The 22488-nt window shown below is 35.5% G+C and overlaps 2 protein-coding genes across 4 annotated transcripts in view; one reads left to right on the forward strand and one right to left on the reverse strand.

The window, feature by feature from the left end:
• Positions 1-7835, reverse strand: part of LOC128217000 (MYCBP-associated protein-like) — a 45080-nt gene extending 37245 nt beyond the window's left edge. The window contains exons 1-2 of one of the 2 annotated variants that reach the window (XM_052923780.1): positions 7604-7835; positions 6532-6558 (exon numbers count right to left, since the gene is read on the reverse strand). In XM_052923780.1, coding sequence (XP_052779740.1) covers positions 6532-6558; positions 7604-7658 — 82 coding nt within the window. In that variant the 5' untranslated portion in view covers positions 7659-7835. The remainder of the gene's footprint in view (positions 1-6531; positions 6559-7603) is intronic. The other variant, XM_052923783.1, reaches the window with a different exon arrangement.
• Positions 7836-7891: 56 nt separating this feature from the next.
• Positions 7892-17684, forward strand: LOC128217001 (ras-related protein Rab-7L1-like). 2 transcript variants are annotated; one of them, XM_052923793.1, is made up of 6 exons: positions 7892-8027; positions 12377-12579; positions 12907-12978; positions 13281-13462; positions 14491-14612; positions 15432-17684. In XM_052923793.1, the coding sequence occupies exons 2-6, from the start codon at positions 12462-12464 to the stop codon at positions 15562-15564; spliced, it is 627 nt and encodes a 208-aa protein (XP_052779753.1). In that variant the 5' UTR covers positions 7892-8027; positions 12377-12461; the 3' UTR covers positions 15565-17684. The 2 variants fall into 2 exon arrangements, with proteins under 2 accessions (XP_052779753.1, XP_052779751.1); XM_052923791.1 differs by having other exon boundaries at positions 7906-8246.
• Positions 17685-22488: the final 4804 nt, after the last annotated feature.

Here is a 22488-nt window from a genome sequence, read left to right on the forward strand (position 1 = left end):
CTAAATCCATCTTTAATCACTTTAATCTTATTATCTTAACCCAATCCAATGAAAAACAATAAGTGCAATTTATTAATCTGCTTAAAGCTCCAACAACTTGGTTAACAGAACATTGTAATACTTGCAGAAAGAGGTGGAAAACACAACACCGTATCACTTGCAGGGAGCCACCAGAAAGAGGTGGATAACACAACACCGTATCACTTGCAGGGAGCCACCTCAGAGAGGTGGATAACACAGAACCGCATCACTTGCAGGGAGCCACCTCAGAGAGGCGTATAACACAACACCGTATCACTTGCAGGGAGCCACCTCAGAGAGGCATATAACACAACACCGTATCACTTGCAGGGAGCCACCTCAGAGAGGCGTATAACACAACACCGTATCACTTGCAGGGAGCCACCTCAAAGAGGCATATAACACAACACTGCATCACTTGCAGGGAGCCACCAGAAAGAGGTGGATACCACAACACCGTATCACATGCAGGGAGCCACCTCAGAGAGGAGGATTACACAACACCGCATCACATGCAGGGAGCCACCTCAGAGAGGTGGATACCACAACACCGCATCACTTGCAGGGAGCCACCTCAGAGAGGTGGATACCACAATACCGCATCACTTGCAGGGAGCCACCTCAGAGAGGCGTATAACACAACACCGCATCACATGCAGGGAGCCACCTCAGAGAGCTGGATAACACAACACGGTAATAACACTTGCTTGAAACATAGCTAGATGGCCCTGTCAATCCCAAAAAGGAAGAAGCTGACAGACACACAAATACACTCCAGGGTGAGTAGAAGTCATTTATTTTCATGCTGCTTATTCAAATGTCTCTTTAATCAAAAGTGTTTTAAAAGACATATATCATAAACATAAAAGTATGTAAAATAACTCAATTTCATCAAACTTTAAAAGTGTTGTGGCCAACATTAGATCTGTGAGTGAGTCCCTTTAAAACATTGCTGTTAAGCCTATTCATGCACATTAATAATATATCCTGGAAATGAATGTTTATCCAAGGACATCCTGAAAATCACAGTTTAACACTTCTAGTATGAACACTCACTCTTAGATAATGTCTTTGGGTATGTGGCAACTCACCATATGAATTGGTATATCAAAGTGAAAAGGGTTCAATCTATGGAGGTCTTTGTGGCTAATTGTCTATTTTGTGTTTGATTTTCACCACCATCGACCAGGGCCATTGTATTTAGGTTTGGAAAAATTCAAGCAGAGCTTGTGTAAACATTTCTAATGGCCTCTGTAATCTGTGTGCAAAGTATCTAGTGAATGGTGAAGCATTTTAATTAAAACTAAAAACCAATGTCCGAATTGAACTTGTGTTGGCAAGATAGAAATACATAGTAACAATGTTGACAGAAGCCAGGTCAATTGCTAGCAATAATAGTGATTAAGACAATGCGCACATGGTTCAATTAAGTTGCATGAGTGCCTGAACAGGTCACCTAATACACAAACAAAGAGGCAATGATGGAGAAACTGATATCTCCCAGGAGTCAAGATTGATGTATATGCCAAGTGTTAGTTTACTTGCTATATTAAAACATAATAAGTTAATGTCAGTTAAAAAATTACTCAATTTGACTTGAATTAACGTCACATTAAAAAAAAAAAAATGTTGTATTGGTAATAATTGTTTACAATAATATAACTACAGATTGCCAAGAACAAAATTTAGGTCTAAATGTAAAACAACAAAGAAAACTCTTTGTCCAAACTTTGCAGTAACCAAGGACAATTTTACCAAACTACTTCAAAAGACAGACATGTGTGCATAAGGTTAGGAGCTAATATTTGTCTGAACATTAAAAGTAAGGGCATGCGAACAAGACCTGGCAAACTGGTTTATTGATTACTGTTAAATTAGAATGTTAATTGTTCACGGAAAAATAGGATTTATCATGATCATAAAGAATAATTACGCATGTAGTTCTTACGGACATTTCTCAACTTCAGTAAGTTTTTTATGTTTCCTTAACTTCGACTAATGTTGTTATACAAGTAATGAATGAACAATTTAGTTACAGGCATGGCATTACAACAGTTAACATGTTCAAACTACCATTTTGTTATGGTCCTTAGCAGTAAATTGATCATCTAGAGTACCAAAGGCTAGCTGCCTTAAGTCAACTGATGCAAAAAGGAGACAATAGTCTTACGTAGCCTGGCCATAGCCTGTATGGTGTGGACGGATCCCCGCAGACGACGCATGTTCTGGGAATGTTTCCCTGCATCCTTCAGCCTTGCCTCACTGACCTTGACACCAGCTGAACCCTTTACCTCCCTTTGTTTGACCTCTGATCCCCTGCTTGACTGGCGATCTGACGCTAGTTTTGACTCAAGTTCATTCTGTTCTCGAGCATCCTTCTTTTTTGTTGGACTTTGGTCAGTTTTTCTGTCTTTATGTACACCTGCTGGACTGAGTTTTAAAGGTGATGAACCAGATCTACTATCCTCACTCATATTTGCTGCCATAGATTTTTTCAGAAATGATTCATTTTCTGGAAAGATTGTTTTTGTCGAGTCTTTAGCATCATGGAACAGTTTCTTTGGCATTATCCAAGAATATAACTTAAAACCACATAAAGAACACACAATCAATGTATAAGGTATAATCCCAGAAAAGATTGTGTTAGAACTCTCACCCAGAACAAAATTAAAATAGATAAAACTTGAATCTCAAGATATTAAATTTAATATGAGACCATGTGTCAAACCTATAAAATAAAATGTCCTCACATCAATCATATGAGGAAAGATGTAACACTCAAATAAAGTACCAACTTCTCTGAATAAAGTACCAACTTTCTCTTTACTTCCATGGTAAGTCTTATCAAAGGTTCAATTTGTCACAATAGTTTCAATCACTAAATCAATAGACCCAGGTGTACGTACGTACTCTATGATTGATTACTGGTTTGCAAACATGCAAGTCAACAATGGCTGACCAGGACATCGCTTTTGCACCACCCATAATCCATTTTATCAAAATCATGGACTTTATTACACACCATTATCTTATCAAGAACCATATTTCCATCCGCATTTTATCCATATAGTAATTCCACAGGTTTGTAACTGAAGATTGGTCAATTAACGAGTTTTCAAGTTTTACTATGCTCATTTTCAATCTGCGCAATGCTTCAAACTTTGCAGCAACAGCAGAGTATCATTGTTTCTTGATGTTTTTCTTTTCCGAAGTGCATCCTGATTATGATGGAGCTCAGACAGGACAAGCAGCTAGAACAGAGCTAGATGGAGCATATGACAACATATCCCAGGGAAACCGACTCAGCCGGGGGTAAGACTAATAGCAGATTTATTCAAAATAGCTATTCAATAGACTGTCACCTTAACAAGATATGATGCAAGGGAAACTTGATTTACAGTGTCAAGAGAAGTGCATTTTCTAGCAGCAATTATTGACATATTTGTCCGTTTCAGCATGATCACCCCTGATACTAATCCAACAGATGTTAATATCCTGTTTGCCACACTTGATAAATACAGCTGGCATTCATTCCTCTTTCTAATAGAATCCTTACTGGCAACTAGTTCTTTTGCAACCTTTCCATGTCATTTCACTTGAACCTTGCATCTCGAGGATGGGACATTATAAACTGAAGTTTCAGCACAACACTGTATGAACATAATCATACTCCTTCATTCAACATACATTACTTCTGCTTTTTGCACCAGAACAACATTGCTGGGTCTAAATTCTAGTTCTCCATGAATAATTTCTGATGAAAATATTCATAAAATAATGTCACATTTATAAAAAAGCAATTACATGTATATAATCTTTATCCAATCAAAGTAATTTATTATGATGCACAGATCTGGTAGTAATTTTTAAAAATTAAATTACCATATATATGTTTTTATGTTACCAAAACATGACTATATACAGAAATTAAAATTTCTTGACCTTATATTGAATGTTAATGGAAATCAAATATTAATATATCATGTTCTAGCCAATTTAGATTAAGACCCCTGAACGTTTTTTTCATTGATTTGAACTTGAACAAACATTGAACAACTGGATTCTATTGTAAACAAAGAATGAAGTTATTTAATTTATTATTTATTTTGTAATGTAGTCCATACACAGTATTTTTTCACTTTTAACATGCCTACAATAGATGTGTGGTATTTTGAAAATTAACTTTTTGTTTTCATTCATCCAGCCATTTACTGACATTCTCATATTAATGTGTTACATGAATCAACCATCAACAATGTCATTCATGTCACTTAAACATAAAACACAAAGTAAATGCAAAGTACAATAAATTCATTCAAAGTGCCTGACTAAGACTGCTTAATTTGTATTTAAATGAACTGTAACTTTTGAACAATTTTCTCATTATTAAAGACTCTTATAATAACACCATGGCCTTATAACTGAAATCCATACAGTCTCATCTATAGTCTAACTACCGTGCCTTGGATGACCATCAATGCTTGCTTGCCTCTTGTTGTTTTTCACTGGAAAAGGAGCATAACTTAACAATCATGAAAGCCAAACTTAACGGTCCTGTGGCACAATGTGTGTTTTGGCCTAGGTTTTAGCATTAATGCAATGCCCCGGGATGTGCTGCTGGTGTTTAAGACTGTCTTATTATAACTAAAATACCTCAACTTTTTTCCCAAAAAATACAAGGTAAATAAAAAACAACATGTACTGCTGGATGCTGGTCCGCTGCTTAGCAATAAATGAGCTATAATTTGGAGTAACTGGCAGACACTGAAAGGACTATTTATGGTTATAGTATATTATGAACCCCAATAGCTGTAACAATCAATTATTTCATTTCACTGAGTGACAGACAAGATTGCAACATCAAAAAAAGCCTTGATGATACGACTGTAGATTCAATAACATTTTGCAGTCTCACTGCAGGAAATACCGGCTTTCGCTGCCTTAAAAGAAACAAGTTATTAAAGTATATTAGTGTTTGCCCTACATTGATAGCCAATCAAGGGCGCTTGATTTTAAAATGTTTCGTTTCTTATTTGTGAAAAATCTTTACTTATTTCTGAAGATGACTCTTCAGGATTAAGTAAATTGCTATAAATGCGCATGCGCATAAAGCCACGCCTACTTTTTGCATATGCAAAGGCGCAAATTCAATGTCATGACATCACAAAATCTTGCTAGATTGACAGGTCTTTTTGACAGGCGCATGGCTTAATTGTGAAGCTGATGAAATTTAGGAGGGGCTAACAATAAGTTGGTTAGAATTTATTAAGTAATTACTTTGTGAATAAGAACCCATGGTCGCTTCGCTGCTCCGCTTTCTTAGGTTACTTATTCCCGAAGAAATTGCATAATAAACTCTTACCTTTACATAGATACAGTTAAATTGTCCACTAAATACAGTGGCCAAAATAAACTAAATAAAATTAGCCAATTCTACACAGCCTGGCTATTTACATTTATTAAAATTCATAAGCCCGGAGGTATCAATGAAAAGCTTTAATCTTGTCAACCTCAAGTCTAAACTTCTAAACAAATCTTGATTTTAACAGATAGCAAGTCAAAGTAATAAACAACATAAAATCGAACTTAAGGTAACTTTTTAGTAAGAAAACTAAAACCAACCATATTTACACAGTGCAAAAACATTTCTTTAATAGTAAATATTAAACCATTTAGCTTTTCATAATATTATCTAATTCTTCATTGATATATATTATAAATTTATAGTCATGTGAATTTTGAATTATGCCAAAAAGATGGATATGATGCACATAGTATTAATATTGTTGGTAATAGGAAACAACAGAAGACTGACTGTCCTTTCATACGTCTGGATAGGGCCATCGCTCCTAGGAGGTCTGGTGATAAAACATGCAGTGGCTATTATATATCATGGTGTAAACAATAATAATTAATGTAAGACATTTTTTTCTTCAATGTAAACAAATAAATCTACACATCCATACACCGCACAAAAATTCACCAGTATTTTAGCTGTTGTTTTTTCATTAAAATATATAATGTAACATCAAGGGTATCCCAATATATCTAAGTGTCACGTTACGTATGATACCAATTCAACACTTTGTACACTATTCTTCAAATAAATTTAGTTTTTAATACATTAAACGGTTAATATATTTAAAGGATGTTCTCAGAATTGATACCTTAATTACATTTTTTTTTTTTATAACAGTACCTACTCAAAATGCATATACCGGGTAGGAATTAATAATTTTGAGAATAAGTAAAACACCTTTGGACCCAAGAGTTAAACCTTAACTGAAGCTGTGTTAGTACTATAACAGTAAGTACCGGCATACCAAGTTCTGTAAAATTTTACATCAACATAATATAGTAAATGATGCATTTTATGATATGCCTTCTATTCAAATATGTTCTACAAGTGTAATGACTATGAAACAGTAAAAGCCCCCTTCATGGTGCATTAAACAAAATGATCAATGAAATTGAAAGAAAGTAAAATAATCTATAATTTGAAATGCATACAGTTATCCTTTACTTTATTCCAGGACTCTGAAAAATATAATAACCTTAAAAGTAAGTCTTAGCTCTCTGTAACCATTTTCATTAATCTTTATGGTCATTACACACTTATAGTGTTGTGGAAGGACTGCAGTATCAAATATCAAATTTAAACATTTAGACTGCTTCTCATCCAAAAGAAGTGGTTCAAATCTTATATATACCAGGGTACTTAATCATGGCCTCAAGAATGGATACCAAAACATTTCTCGGAAACAGACACAAGCATGACTGACACTTTTTCCCACCAGGGCGAGGGTGGGCTTTATATAATTACATCCATGTACTCGTACATGTACAAAGGCAAACATACATGTACATGTTGGACATATTCAGATCAACTTTCATAAGATTTCAGAGATTGTATTTTATCCAGCACATGTGTTAAGATCAAAACATCTGCACAAGCAGAATAACAAAAATAGTGTGTTGAAGTTGCAATATTCAGAGAAAATAAAGTAAGATAACTAAATCAATAATATATTCCAATATGCAAAATCAAGCCAATGCAGGATCATTATGAATATAAGATATCATGTAATCCAATGTTGTAAACAGTTTTGTCCATCTGACTGACATTCATGTAAAAAGTCAAATATTGATGAAGTATTTTTCAGTTGTTTTGGTTGGGATGATTTAAAAGGTGCACCTATTGCACATGCTCCATTTTACCTTAAACTTTACTTGTGTTTTTTTCTGTTAATAAATAAATTATACCTCTTTGAAATCATAAAATTGATTTTTGATCCTGTAACGTTTCAGTCCTGTTAAGACTTTGTGAGGACTAGCTCACAAGACCGCAGGTCATGTAAATTGTAGTTCCAGCTTTTGCAAAGACTGCAGCATGCAAAAAGGTGATAGTTGAGTCTTGAGATATTGTTGCAATGTCACTTATCACAACTTTCATGATGATATGCATATGAAGTTCACCTTCAGAAACCTTAAGGTATTATTACTGGAAATAAATCATTTAGTCGTCGAAGATACATGTAGAATCTGTTGAAATTTGACAGAAACATAACAAATCAAAACAAACCTGATGATTTGGGTCTGTCCCGTTTTGAAGCTTTTGGGTTCAGCTTATTACTCATTTTGAGAAATTTTCAATATAATTAACTTCGATTTCAATGCTTTCAGTGGTATTTAAGGGTTTAACGGGGGTTTTGTGTAGGGTTTTCAAGTTCTTAACTGGCTAAGTTGACATGTTTCTTTGGCAACAACCTGCAAATTAGTACTTCCGGTTTCACTTTCTGAAAAATGAGCGAAAAGGTCCAAATAAATCCGAACATATTCAACCGGTGTGTTATACTATTTTACCCAAATAATATAGTCCTACAACAAACATGTCACCTGACAGTCATGTGATTTAAAAAGATGGTGGATGTCATAAAGCCTAATCTCGTGACTATGACTGTTCTTTATGATGATTTATGATTTCCCTTCTGCTTAGATTTCACCAAGTAATTACTATTTTTTAAGTTTATATTTAGTTTGCGTTTTAAAAGTAGATCTATTCCAAATACCGGTAGCGGTACACAAAGATATTTTAATGAAAAACAAACGGTTTGATACTTCTGAAGTATATTAAGTCATACCGAAGGCGGAGAACTTACAGACGAAGCAGTTTAAAGGGATTTACTAGCCTTTTAGGGCTAAAGAAGTTCCCTAGACGACAAAAGGTAGGTAATATTTTAATGAAACTTCCTTGTTTTTCTTTCAGCTTCGAACTATTTTAAAGCACGAATTCGGGGCCGTGCTAAACTGCTGACCGATTAGCTGACCATATAGGAATAGAAGAAATTTGCTGACGAATTGCTGACCATATAAACAAAGAAGGATTTTTATTTTTTAAGTGTTTCTGTTTGTTATGTTTGTTTTCAGTGTTTTAAATGTTTTAATGTTATATGAAATAATTAATTGAATTGACGAATATTCTTTTTTGTTATTTCAAGAGCGTTTCGTTGCAGATAGATGTCTTTTTATCAGTAAAAGATAGAAAGAAAACTGTCTACATCCAGGCCACACCACGTGGAGGCGCTCTTACCATGGCCCATTTTTTTGAGTGAATGAGCTAGTGAGTAGTGAGTTGTGATTGATTGATTGATTGATTGATTGGTTGAGTGATTGTGTGAGTGAAAGAGTTATTGATAGTGAGTGATTGATTGAATGAGTGTGCTAGTGAATAAGTGAACGAAGCATATGTTACAGTGTGCTTGATGAATGAATAACGAAAGCTTCAGTTAAACAAGGACTGATTGATTGATTGATTGATTGATTGAACAATTTGGGCATATGAATTCAACATCTACATGTGATATATCGACTGGTGCTTTTACGCAATGTTTATGAAACCATTGGGAACACTTGTTACACTGTACTTGATCACCTAAGCATGCAGGTAAATTAAACACACAATAATTTTCTATTGAAATGATTTTTTGTTTTTTCCGCCTTCCACTGATCGTTTTTGTTGTTATTGGGAATTCGGACACCTCTTGATTTTCTAAACAGAACAATAAATGTTCTCTGAGCTTTAGTGAATTAAATATTAAATCAAAACAAGGCTTTTTTGGAAACAGAAAGATGTAACGTGTGCAATGGCATATAATCCACAGTCTACCGCATTGTCTTGTTTTTGAACAGTAGGTACGACGACATTAATACAATCTTCCGTAGCTCCATAAATTTGTGATAATTGTATTTTAAGCCCATCTGGGACAATTCTTTCATTCGGCCGGTTGTTTCCTAAGCTATCAATGAGATATATCTTGTTGTTATGTTCCATGGATGTTACCCAATGGTCTTTGTGTGAAATTGGTCAGTAACTTTTCAATATCGAGTTTTCCTATACGTTACATTGGTCAGCTAAGAATTTGGTCAGTAACTTTCTAATATCGAGTTTTCCTATACGTTACATTGGTCAGCTAAGAAATTGGTCAGTAACTTTCCAATATCGGGTTTCCTTATACGTTACATTGGTCAGCTAAGAAATTGGTCTGTAACTTTTCAATATCGAGTTTTCCTATAAGTTACATTGGTCAGCTAAGATTTAAGAATTCCTCTCTATCATTGAGTCATAGTTAACGGCATATAAAATAAGTTAAAAAGACAACTATAAGTTTCAATGTTATAATAACAAAATCGATCTGATACAAGTCCGTAACTCGTATTACTTTTTCATATATCAGCAAATATCAGGACATAAATTGGGTTAAAGGTAAAAGTACTTGTCAATGACATATTGCTTACATAACAAGTTTATTAAGTATTTAGTCAAAAATTAACAATGTATCATAGTCCATTTCCCTTATATGTTACATTGGTCAGCTAAGAATTTGGTCAGTAACTTTTTAATATCGGGTTTCCATATATGTTACATTGGTCAGCTAAGAAATTGGTCAGTAACTTTTTAATACCAAGTTTTCCTATACGTTACATTGGTCAGCACTATGCAGTGAACCGTGAAGTTGACTGACCATACAGTCATTTTGGTCAGCTAAGAAATTGGTCAGTATCTTATGAATGATGCATTACTTTGTCATCAATATGCACTGAACCATGAAATAGAGTGACAATACAACAATTGACCCCGAGGCTCTTGGTGCAAATTGTGACAAATCGATAGTCGCACAGTGTTAGCGTTCTTATCTTTACAAGATTTTAAGGGGCTTCATGGACCATACAAGTTAATGCATAAATATAAATTAAAAGCGTACACTAGTTTCACCATTAATGCTTTATTTGTTTATACTGCGTGAACATTTCATTATGCTGTATGCACAACGAATCACAATTATTTCCTAAAAAATTAAAGGACTTGTAATTACACATAATATGAGTAAGTCTACTATAATGCTTACATAACAAAATTATTAAGTATTTAGTCAAAAACATAACAATGTATCATAGTCCATTTTCCTTAATAGTTACATTGGTCAGCTAGGAATTAAAAGGACTTGTAATTGAACATAATATGAGTAAATATAATATAATGCCTACATAACAAAATTAAAGGTAAAATATTTGTCAATGACATATTACTTACATAACTAATTTATTAAGTATTTAGTCAGGAATTTAACATTGTATCATAGTCCAATTTCCTTATATGTTACATTGGTCAGCTAAGAATTTGGTCAGTAACTTTTCTTTACCAAGTTTTCCAATACATAACATTGGTCAGCACTATGCAGTGAACCGTGAAGTTGACTGACCATATAGAAACAGTACAACTTTTCATTATCGAGTTTCCCTATACGTTACATTGGTCAGCTAAGAAATTGGTCAGTAACTTTTCAATATCGATTTATCCTATACGCATAATATGAGTAAAATAATATAATCTTACCGACTGCTTTGGCACCAACGGATAAAATTCCAAACTTTTATCCAGGAAATCACGAGCTTTAAATCCCGAGTATGAAAACACGGGACACTTGGTTAAATTGCCTAAGTATTTCGCCTGCGAATGTCCAACAATTTAAGCCATAATGAAACTAATAGAAAACACAAAGTCCAGCTAAAAACAATATTTCACTTTATTAAACTATATGAGAACGCAAAACTGCACTAGACAAAATCCTTTAAATTTACAAATGGAATCACACTAATTACAGAAAAATAATGAAAAATACGGCAATCTTTCGGAGTATATTTTGCAATGACTATGAAAGTGATGAACTTGACCAAGAAAATAAAATATATACTTATCAAACTTTACTCATTAGCAACAGTTTGCCTATGATTGACTTATTATTCACAAAATAACTTAGAACATACAACAGATTAAAGAGAAATAATTTCTTAATTAAAATGACCGATGCCGATTTGGCAAACACCATTCTTTTGATCGTTCTTTGATGTAGTGCAGATAGTTATTCACAGGTAATGAAGCTAACATTTTAAGCTACATTAACAATTAAAAATATTGCTTTCAAATAATTGTACTGTACATCGTAATTAAAACCGTGATATATTTCACATATTTTCAACAAACCAGTAAAAAACAACTCAATTCATTTCATTGAAATGCAATTCCCCCCCCCCAAAAAAAAAATAAACAACAACAAACAACAGACAAACATCCGTCTATTCTTACACTATAAGGAGTATATAAAATGAATTTAACATAATATGTCTTAAAAAATCTTAAATATCAAAAATAAAATTTTCATGTGTTTTCCTTCTTTGTCTATATGGTCAGCAATTGGTCAGCAACTCTCTTCTATTTCTATATGGTCAGCTAATCGGTCAGCAGTTTAGTATTGACCACGAATTCGCCCCACTAAATATTTTTTAGCTTCTAGGTAAAATATTATCTTTGTTAGATTCAGCATGCAGTAGGGCTTTTCCTGTCCATTTTAGACAAATTTACTGATTCGGAAAGATATTTCAGGCCTTTTTTGTCAACTTTGAGATAAAGTTCCTGCAAAATCTGAGATTGTTTAGTCTAATGTTATCATTGGGAATAAGCATGCAGGCAATGAGGGGCACGGTGCTAGTCAAGAAGCAAGGCTTTTAGTGACAGCGACTTCATCTCATTTGTGTTTTATTTTCTTTAAATTTGGATAAAATAAACATATTTGCTATTGGGAATGAGTCAGACATTCTGGCCTGTGGGATGGGCAGAAGATGGCCTGAGTGGTAGGTATGTAGTATAGGCACTGTTTCAGAAACAGTGTCATGCAGGCTATTTACAGTGAAACAAATTACCAGTGGTTTAACAGATAAATTTAGTTAATGTCACTCTTGATTTGGAATAGACTGCAACAGTTTTATGCAACTTTTTTATGCACTCTTTTTGTTACAGATTGTCATAAACAGCCACATTGAACATAATTTTGGTGGTACCAATGTAAATGGAATGACAACAAGTTTCAAGGTTGAACACCATTATGACAGAGGTGCTGTTTAAAGTGCTGATTATTGGCGACCCCACAGTGGGCAAGACCTCATTTGTACACAGATATGTCAACAACCTCTTCAGGAGGGACTACAAAATGACCATTGGAGGTATACATAAATCATTATTCAAATCTGATATTTAGCTTGTCTGAGGTATTGTCATTAATACGGTGCTGACAGTGTCAGGGTGCCAGAGCATTGATGTTAATCAAAACTGCAAATGTTAAGGATATCATCATTTATAAAATGACGTTTAGCATGTATCTGTAAGCATGTAAATTTTGTATGGCAAGACCTGTTACTCAGATAACAATCTTTCTCGAGTGATTCCCCTGATGTCCACTTATAGCCCTCTGTCTACACATTGACTTTATAAATTTTGAATCTATTAAAATGCATTTAACATTTATGCATTTATTACATTTGGATTTTCAGTTGATTTTGCCTTAAAGGTGATCAAGTGGTCTGATTCCCAGAACATAAAACTGCAGCTGTGGGATATAGCAGGTAAGCCAGTGAATTCACAGTTTTTATGATTATGATGATAAATTACATTCCTGAATGAACAAAAAAGGATTTAAACGCAAGTACTGTCGATTTGAATTAATTGTAATAAATAGCTTTAACAGGTGACATGTAAAGCTGTTCAGTTTTGCTTTACCTTAATGGCATAAAGATTTGACTATTCAAGAAATACAAGATGAACAATTTCAATACATGAACATGCATGCAATGATGCCTTAACCCTTCTTCTATTAATTTACCAATACCATTAATACATTGAAAATAAATTACTATTGATACTACAGGTCAGGAGCGGTTTACATCAATGACACGGGTGTACTACAAGGATGCCCATGCTTGTATTGTGATGTTTGACCTGACACACAGACCCACGTTCCAGAACACGGTGAAGTGGAAGGAAGATCTAGATCAAAAGTGCACTCTCCAGGACGGCACGTCTGTACCCTGCCTCCTTCTCGCTAACAAGGTCTGGGAACCATATATATTATGTAAAATGTAGTGTGCTTGTGGCTTAAAATTTTGTTGTGAGATATGACCAAGAATCATTTGCCCTTTACTTTTTAGCTCCATTTTTACCAAATCTCTATATTGATGTTTGTGTAGTGAACTACTTCCACTGCTTTTGACACATTGTTTTGAAATTAGTACAGTGAACACAATAATGTATTGTGTGATATTTTTCACATTATTCCTTCTAGATTTATGTACCTTACCAAATATAACCTTATGACTACATGTATTTGGGAGTTGGTAAAGCGAACTTCTTTCACTGTTTAAGAGGATTTGTATTGAAACTTGATTCCTGTTATCTCCATCAAATGTACTAGTGCCTTATATGGAATTTATTTAAGAGTTACATACCATTTACCTTAAATTGAGCCTTTAATTCAATATAGACATTTGTAGCGCAAACTTCTTACATGGTACAAATCAGATTGTGGTTTTACCATATTATATCATAATTTTAAAATGGATACCTGGGATTTCTGGTATCATTTAGAATGTTGTTTCTTATTAATACATCGGTAATCAAACATGAAATGAGCTATTCGGCAATCTTTCAGGAATAAAAACTCGTGTTTTGTATATTTTTAACATGTTCTTTATCTCTTTAAAATGTCTTTTAAACATGACCACAATGATATGTGTTCACAAGACGTCCAGTGTTCACTTGAACTGGTAAAAACAGTAAAACTTACTTCACAAACAACTAATTATCACCTAACTGAAAAATAGGACTGGTAATTAAGCGACAATTTCTGCTCTTGTTATTTTTTGGATTGTAATCATGTGGTAAATTAGAAATACTTCTCTTGAAATAAACATGAATCATTTGTTGCGATTTATATATAAATCGCTGTCCAAATTGATAAATAACATAGGGTTTTTTACATGGGTAGTCATAACTCCTGTGCGCTATGATAGTTCTATTTTATTTTGATTAAATTTCTTAAAGTTTACCCATATTCAGCAGACTGGTATGCTGTATTTCAGAGTGACCTGAGTAACCGGGAGGTGGACCAGTCTGAGATTGAGGAGGTCTGCAAAGAACATGACTTTGTTGGCTGGACTGAGATCTCTGTCAAGGAGGGACTTATGGTGGATGAAGCCATGAGGTATTGGGGCTCATTGGCATTTGAATTCAAACATTTTATTCTAAAGCTCAGAACACTACATTAGTTACAAGTATTGTATTTTATGTGTCTTATAATGAAGGGGCAGATATGTTTGCAAGTGTAGGGAGGTTTGACAGATGGTCTGTCAGTCCGTATAGGACCATCAAATTTCAGCGGTAGGTTGCACTGATTAGTTCACAAAATCTATGGTTGTTGATTTCTGTGGGTCAAAGGTCAAGGTTACAGCTAACGTTTTTGTAAAACTTTGTTGCCCAGTAACTTGAGAACAGTTTTACCTTGGATCATGATACTTTACTTAAAGGTTGCAGTCAACCAGTGGAAGACCCATATTTTTGGGAGGTAATTTGGTCTTAGATCACTGTTGGCAGTCTAATGAAAACTTGTCTGCGCAATAGCTTGAGGACTCTATGACATAGGACTATGAAACTTCAGTGGAAGGTTGCTTTATGAAAGGTTGTTCTACCCTCCACTTACCTGAAAACATTGGGCAACCATTATTAATCAATGCTTTTCTTCTTAAAACACCTTTATTAAACATTCCGTATGTTTCTGACAAAGTGACTCTCAGAGGACACAATGCTTGAAAAACATCTCTTGTCTAACATAAAGATGTGGTACTGTGTTGTTTTTTGTTCAACATTCACACTTCTTGCATACTTGTCTCGCTACTTTGGCAGTCATTTGCTTTAAATTTTTGTTCAGTTTATAATTGAATTAATCCCTCAAATTGTCTTGGGCCAAAACATGAGTTCAACCTGATGTTAATCTTATCTGACACATGTATGTATTCATTTGCAGGTTTTTGGTAGAAGAGATGATGGCGAAGCACTCGACTCTTGATGATTTTTCTGAGTCCTTGCGTCTCTCCTCCTCACCGACCATCCGTCCATCTGCCCAGGACAAACCCCAGCAGTCTGGTTGCAAATGCTGACAACAACTTCACTCTAGAATCATAGTTATTGTGTTTGAATGTTCTGTAGTAGAGACTTTGTTTTGTTTCATGCTTTCCGATGGTTTATTGAAATACAATGATGTATTGCATCGAGATAAACTCACCATTTGAAACACTGAGTTTATCAAAATATATTTTTTCTGTTTTCTCAGTTTTTTCCTGTTTTATTGGCTAATATAAACACAGACAATGACATCATATAATTTCGTTTTTGGTTGAAAATTCAATAACATATCAAATAAATTTTGTTTTTATAAATTATAAGCATGAAATAAAAATAAAAATTGTTTGTTTCTGTGTAAGATTGTAATTAATATCACCTCATTAACACCAAAAGTAAATATTTCACTCATGGCGCTAACTTGGTGAAATATTTTGCATATCTTAAATTAAAACAAACAATAATCCTGTGTATAATATCATGATACTGGTGCAATATTGTGAAGTGTTTACTGGATATTAAGTATAAGAGTACTCATTCCTAGGTCTACCAGTGTGGATGTAGGTCTACCAGTGTGGATGTAGGTCTACCATGGTGTTTTTTCCGTCTGTTTATAGGTCTACCATCATGTTTATCAGTGTGTTTGTTGGTCTACCAGCATGTTTGTAGATCTACCAGCATGTGTGTATGTCCACAAGTGTGTTTGTGAGTGTCTAAATGGTATTTAGTTTCATTCCAGTATACTCAGGCATGCAGTTCATGCAAAACAGTTAACAACTCCTGTATTAAATGAGCGGCTGAGCAGGAAGATTATATACAAACTTTTCCAGCGATGCACGATGTCTTTGTTGTGTTTTTGCAGTATAAGGATTGCTTTTATTTTAATATTCTAAAGATTGTTCACATAACCGTCAAATAACACAACTATTTCACCTTTCATCAAGTGACTGCACAATGCATATCTATAATCATGAAATCACTAGTAAAACAAATGGCATTTACCCTAATATCATGTTATCCAGGTTGTATTTTTAATTCAGACTATTGCATTATAAAGCAGGAACTACCTCACTACACTGTCTACATGTATTCAACCAATTGATTTAAAATCAGTATTTTCGAATCATTGCTTGAGCAATCACAGAAAACCGTTGTATTATAATGTATGCCTTATTTAATGAAGTTGTAGGTTGTGGTATTAAACTACATTGGTTATTATGTTAATTTGGCAACTCCCGGAAAATTGAGACAGGTACATGTATATAAAATGAATACTCCCTAAGAATGGAGAATACAGTTATAATATTCATGATTATCAATTTTAATGATCAATAATGTAGAAAATTATGGGTTCGCCTTGCATGTTCATATTTTTAATCAAAATGTGTTTTTTTTCCCTCTCTCACTCACTCCGGAATTTTTCAACCAACATCTGTACAAAAAAATATTTGTTGCAGCCTAATCAAACATTATAAATGTAATGTACTGAACATGTTGTATTGTTTCTACTGGTTTGTGATATCACTACAAACAACACCATTGTACTGAACATGTTGTATTGTTTCTACTGGTTTGTGATATCACTACAAACAACATCATTGTACTGAACATGTTGTATTGTTTCTACTGGTTTGTGATATCACTACAAACAACACCATTGTACAGAAGCATGGCATGTCCTGTGAAGTTTCATTTACACTTTTGTCCAGAATAACAGAGTTGAGCTTTTTTTCAGGATTGTTAACTTTATGACAAGCTTTATGTGAATTTTAGATGATTTTTATATAACTCTTACTTTTTTATTAGCAGCATATACATGATTTTTCTGATAAATGTAAAAGGCTTTAATGATCAAGTTTTGATTTCCTGTTTTTTACTGCTGACATTACTGTATGTGATTCTTCTTCAATGAAATGCCATTTAATATGGCTTCAAGTTTTATTTCGTACAATGCTTTCCATTGAGCAAAAAGTCAAACTTACAGCTCTTGTTTATTATTATATGTGTAAAATGTGTTTGACATAACTGGAAAAGTTCAGTTTTACATGTGTGATATACAAGGTTTCACATTTGTAAATGCTTTATGCACTATTGTATGAGGATATTTTGAACGTACACACATTTGGCATGCATATTAACCATTAAAGATAAATTTATATATATGTAATGTGTAATGATCGTTTTTAGCTCGACTATTCGAAGAATAAGTGGGCTATACTACTCGCCCCGGCGTCCGCGTCCGGTTTAAGTTTTAGGGCAAGTTGGGATTTTCACTTATAAGTCCAATACCCTTCATTCAATTGACTTAATATTTCACACAGTTGTTCAGGGCCATCACATGATGAGGTTAGATAACTCCGTATTATTCTTTACACAGATTATGGCCCCTGATTGACTATGGAACTTAGGTTAAAGTTTTAGGGCAGGTTGGGATATTTATTAATAACTTCTATACCCTTTGTTCAATTGACTTAATACTTCACACAGTTGTTCAGGACCATCACACAATAAGGTTACATAACTCTATATTATTTTTAATACAAGTTATGGCCCCTAATTGACTTCGGTTAAAGTTTTAGGGCCGGTTAAAGTTTTAGGGCAAGTTGAAATTTTCACTTAAAACTCCAATTTCAGAGCCATCACATAATGAGGTTATATAACTCCATATTATCTTTTATACAAATTATGGCCCCTAATTGACTATGGAACTATTGACTAGGGCAGGTTAAAGTTTTAAGGCAAGTTGGAATTTTCACTTAAAACTCCAATTTCAGAGCCATCACATAATGAGGTTATATAACTCCATATTATCTTTTATACAAATTATGGCCCCTGATTGACTATGGAACTTAGGTTAAAGTTTTAGGGCATGTTGGGATATTTATTTAATAACTTCTTTACGCTTCATTCAATTGACTTAATACTTCACACAAGTGTTCAGGACAATCACCCAATGAGGTTACATAACTCCATATCCTTAATACAAGTTATGGCCCCTGATTGACTTAGGTTAAAGTTTTAGGCAAGTAAAAGTTAAGGGCAAGTTGGGATTTTAATCAAAAAAACTTCTTGAATATATATATATTTTTTTTTTAATTTCTTTTGACATTTTTACATTCTTAACCATATTTTTACCAAGGGAAAACTAGGAGGGCTATACTATATGGCCCTTGATTTTATTTTTTTTTAAATTATTTTTGAAACGCATATTTATATATTCTTTACCACATTTTCATAATGGGAAATCAAGTTTTTTGAATGACTTGCATAATTTTTTGGGTGGTGGGAGGGCAGCATCAAAGTCACCTTATGTATTGAATAATTTTAGTTAGGTTTGACATAAATAGACCAAACGTGGTAATATTACATTGTTATTGTATTCACTTCTAAGTCAAAGCTGCGAAGTCGAGGAAGCTCTCTTACGACAGCTCTTGTTATTTCTCATGATGACCAATATTCGTTTAGTTTATTTTTAAACAGTTTCTTGTTTTTGACAAAGAATATTTAATGATAACACCTGTGTCGGTTTCCAGTGAAGTATTACCGTCCATTCAGAGAGTCTGGGTTGGGTCAAAGCTAAGGCCTGGGCCCACAATGGGCTTCAAACCATCTACCTGGGTCCATAGTGGACTTCAAACCATCTACCTGGGTCCATAGTGGGCTTCAAACCATCTATCTGGGTCCATAGTGGGCTTCAAACCATCTATCTGGGGACATAGTGGGCTTCAAACCATCTACTTGGGCCCAAAGTGGGACTCAAACCATCTATCTGAGTCCATAGTGGGCTTCAAACCATCTACCTGGGCCCAAAGTAGGCTTCAAACCATCTGGCTTCAAACCATCTACCTGGGTCCAAAGATCTACCTGGGTCCAAAGTGGGCTTCAAACCATCTATCTGAGTCCATAGTGGGCTTCAAACCATCTACCTGGGCCCAAAGTGGGCTTCAAACCATCTGGCTTCAAACCATCTACCTGGGCCCAAAGTGGGCTTCAAACCATCTATCTGAGTCCATAGTGGGCTTCAAACCATCTACCAGGGCCCAAAGTGGGCTTCAAACCATCTGGCTTCAAACCATCTACCTGGGTCCATAGTGGGCTTCAATCCATCTGGCTTCAAACCATCTACCTGGGTCCATAGTGGGCTTCAAACCATCTGGCTTCAAACCATCTACCTGGGTCCATAGTGGGCTTCAATCCATCTGGCTTCAAACCATCTACCTGGGTCCATAGTGGGCTTCAAACCATCTGGCTTCAAACCATCTACCTGGGCCCAAAGTGGGCTTCAAACCATCTATCTGAGTCCATAGTGGGCTTCAAACCATCTACCTGGGCCCAAAGTGGGCTTCAAACCATCTGGCTTCAAACCATCTACCTGGGTCCATAGTGGGCTTCAATCCATCTGGCTTCAAACCATCTACCTGGGTCCATAGTGGGCTTCAAACCATCTGGCTTCAAACCATCTACCTGGGTCCATAGTGGGCTTCAATCTATCTGGCTTCAAACCATCTACCTGGGTCCATAGTGGGCTTCAAATCATCTGGCTTCAAACCATCTACCTGGGCCCAAAGTGGGCTTCAAACCATCTATCTGAGTCCATAGTGGGCTTCAAACCATCTACCTGGGCCCAAAGTGGGCTTCAAACCATCTGGCTTCAAACCATCTACCTGGGTCCATAGTGGGCTTCAATCCATCTGGCTTCAAACCATCTACCTGGGTCCATAGTGGGCTTCAAACCATCTGGCTTCAAACCATCTACCTGGGTCCATAGTGGGCTTCAAACCATCTACCTGGGTCCATAATGGGCTTCAACCCATCTACCTGGGTCCATAATGGGCTTCAACCCATCTACCTGGCTCCATAATGGGCTTCAAACCATCTACCTGGGCCCAAAGTGGGCTCAAGCCTAATCTTGGCCAATAGTGGGACTCGAACCATCTACCTCAGACCATATTCACTATCGCTTTAAGACTGGACGCAAAAGTGCAAGTCTTTCTTACTGTAAACATGCTACTTTTGAAGCATTTCTGTTGTTTATCTAAGGTTTTCGGTTTGATGTGACCGATGACAGATAGTTAATTGTTAAACACATCTTTAACTTCAAATACTGACTTTAATTGATTTGTAAGGAATGTGGGCAATATAGGTTAAGAGAGATCACCTTCAGCTCTATCAAGACAATTACAGCCTCAACATTGCTCACAGTTTAAAACCTGAGCCTTTGTACTAAACTATGTGTTAACAGGCAACACAGCTCATGGACAATTCAATACTTGAATGAACTTAACAGTAACATGTGATAACATACCTGTTCATCATTTGGGAAAACAAGACTTGTAACTCCTGAACGAGAGCGGAAGAACAAGCCTGTTAAAAATAATGCTTAAACTTTTATTTCATATTCTCATTGCCATTACAATTCGAGGTTCATCTCATGCTCCTTTTTATACACCTGGAAATAAATCATGACATATAATTACTATAAATATAGCCAGTAACATTCTAGTCGTTTTGATGATTTTTTTATGTTATAAATGGAATGTAATAATTCAAAAATGTTATTGTCCCAGGTTTTAATAAAACTATTACAAATAACCAATTTTTGATAACATGGAGATGGACACGACAATAGGTAATTTTCGAGAAAAAAAAACATAAACAAAAACAAACCATCCGCTAAACCAAATGAGAACGCATGCTGTAGCTATAAGAGCAGCTTGGTAATTTAAATTAAATCGATGATTACCGCAGTTCTAACAGCGCCGAGGTTGATGCAACCGTTCGCGCATTAATTTGTCACCTTATATTACTATGATGGTTCACCAGCGGACACCTTGTATTACGATGATGGATTACCTAAAATGTGGCATCAGCAGTCACCTTGTACCATGATGGCTTACCTAGAATGTGGCATCAGCGGTCACATTGTATTACCATGATGGCTTACCTAGAATGTGGCATCAGCGGTCACCTTGTATTACCATGATGGCTTACCTAGAATGTGGCATCAGCGGTCACCTTGTATTACCATGATGGCTTACCTAGAATGTGGCATCAGCGACCACCTTGTATTACCATGATGGCTTACCTAGAATGTGGCATCAGCGGTCACCTTGTATTACCATGATGGCTTACCTAGAATGTGGCATCAGCGGTCACCTTGTATTACCATGATAGCTTACCTAGAATGTGGCATCAGCAGTCACCTTGTACCATGATGGCTTATCTAGAATGTGGCATCAGCGGCCACCTTGTATTACCCTGATAGTGTACCTAGAATGTGGCATCAGCGGTCACCTTGTATTACCATGATGGCTTGCCTAGAATGTGGCATCAGCGGTCACCCTGTATTACCATAATGGCTTACCTAGAATGTGGCATTAGCGATCACCTTGTATTACCACGATGGCTTACCTAGAATGTGGCATCAGCGGTCACCTTGTATTACCACGATGGCTTAACTAGAATGTGGCATCAGCGACCACCTTGTAAAGTGTGGCATCAGCGGTCACCTTATGTTACCATGATGGCTTACCTTGAATGTGGCATCAGCGGTCACCCTGTATTACCATGATGGCTTACCTAAAATGTGGCATCAGCGGTCATCTTGTATTACCATGATGGTTTACCTTGAATGTGGCATCAGTGGTCACCATGTATAACCATGATAGCATTCCTAGAATGTGGCATCAGCGGTCACCTTGTATTACCATGATAGCTTACCTCGAATGTGGCATCAGTGGCCACCTTGTATTACCATGATGGCTTACCTAAAATGTGGCATCAGCGGTCGCCTTGTATTATCATGACTGCTTACCTAGAGTATGTCATCAGCGGTCACCTTGTGTTACCATAATGGCTTAACTAGAATGTGGCATTAGCGATCACCTTGTATTACCATGATGGCTTACCTAGAATGTGGCATCAGCGGTCACCCTGTATTACCATAATGGCTTACCTAGAAT

Source organism: Mya arenaria, chromosome 14, assembly GCF_026914265.1.
Source record: "Mya arenaria isolate MELC-2E11 chromosome 14, ASM2691426v1".
NCBI classification, from domain to species: domain Eukaryota; kingdom Metazoa; phylum Mollusca; class Bivalvia; order Myida; family Myidae; genus Mya; species Mya arenaria.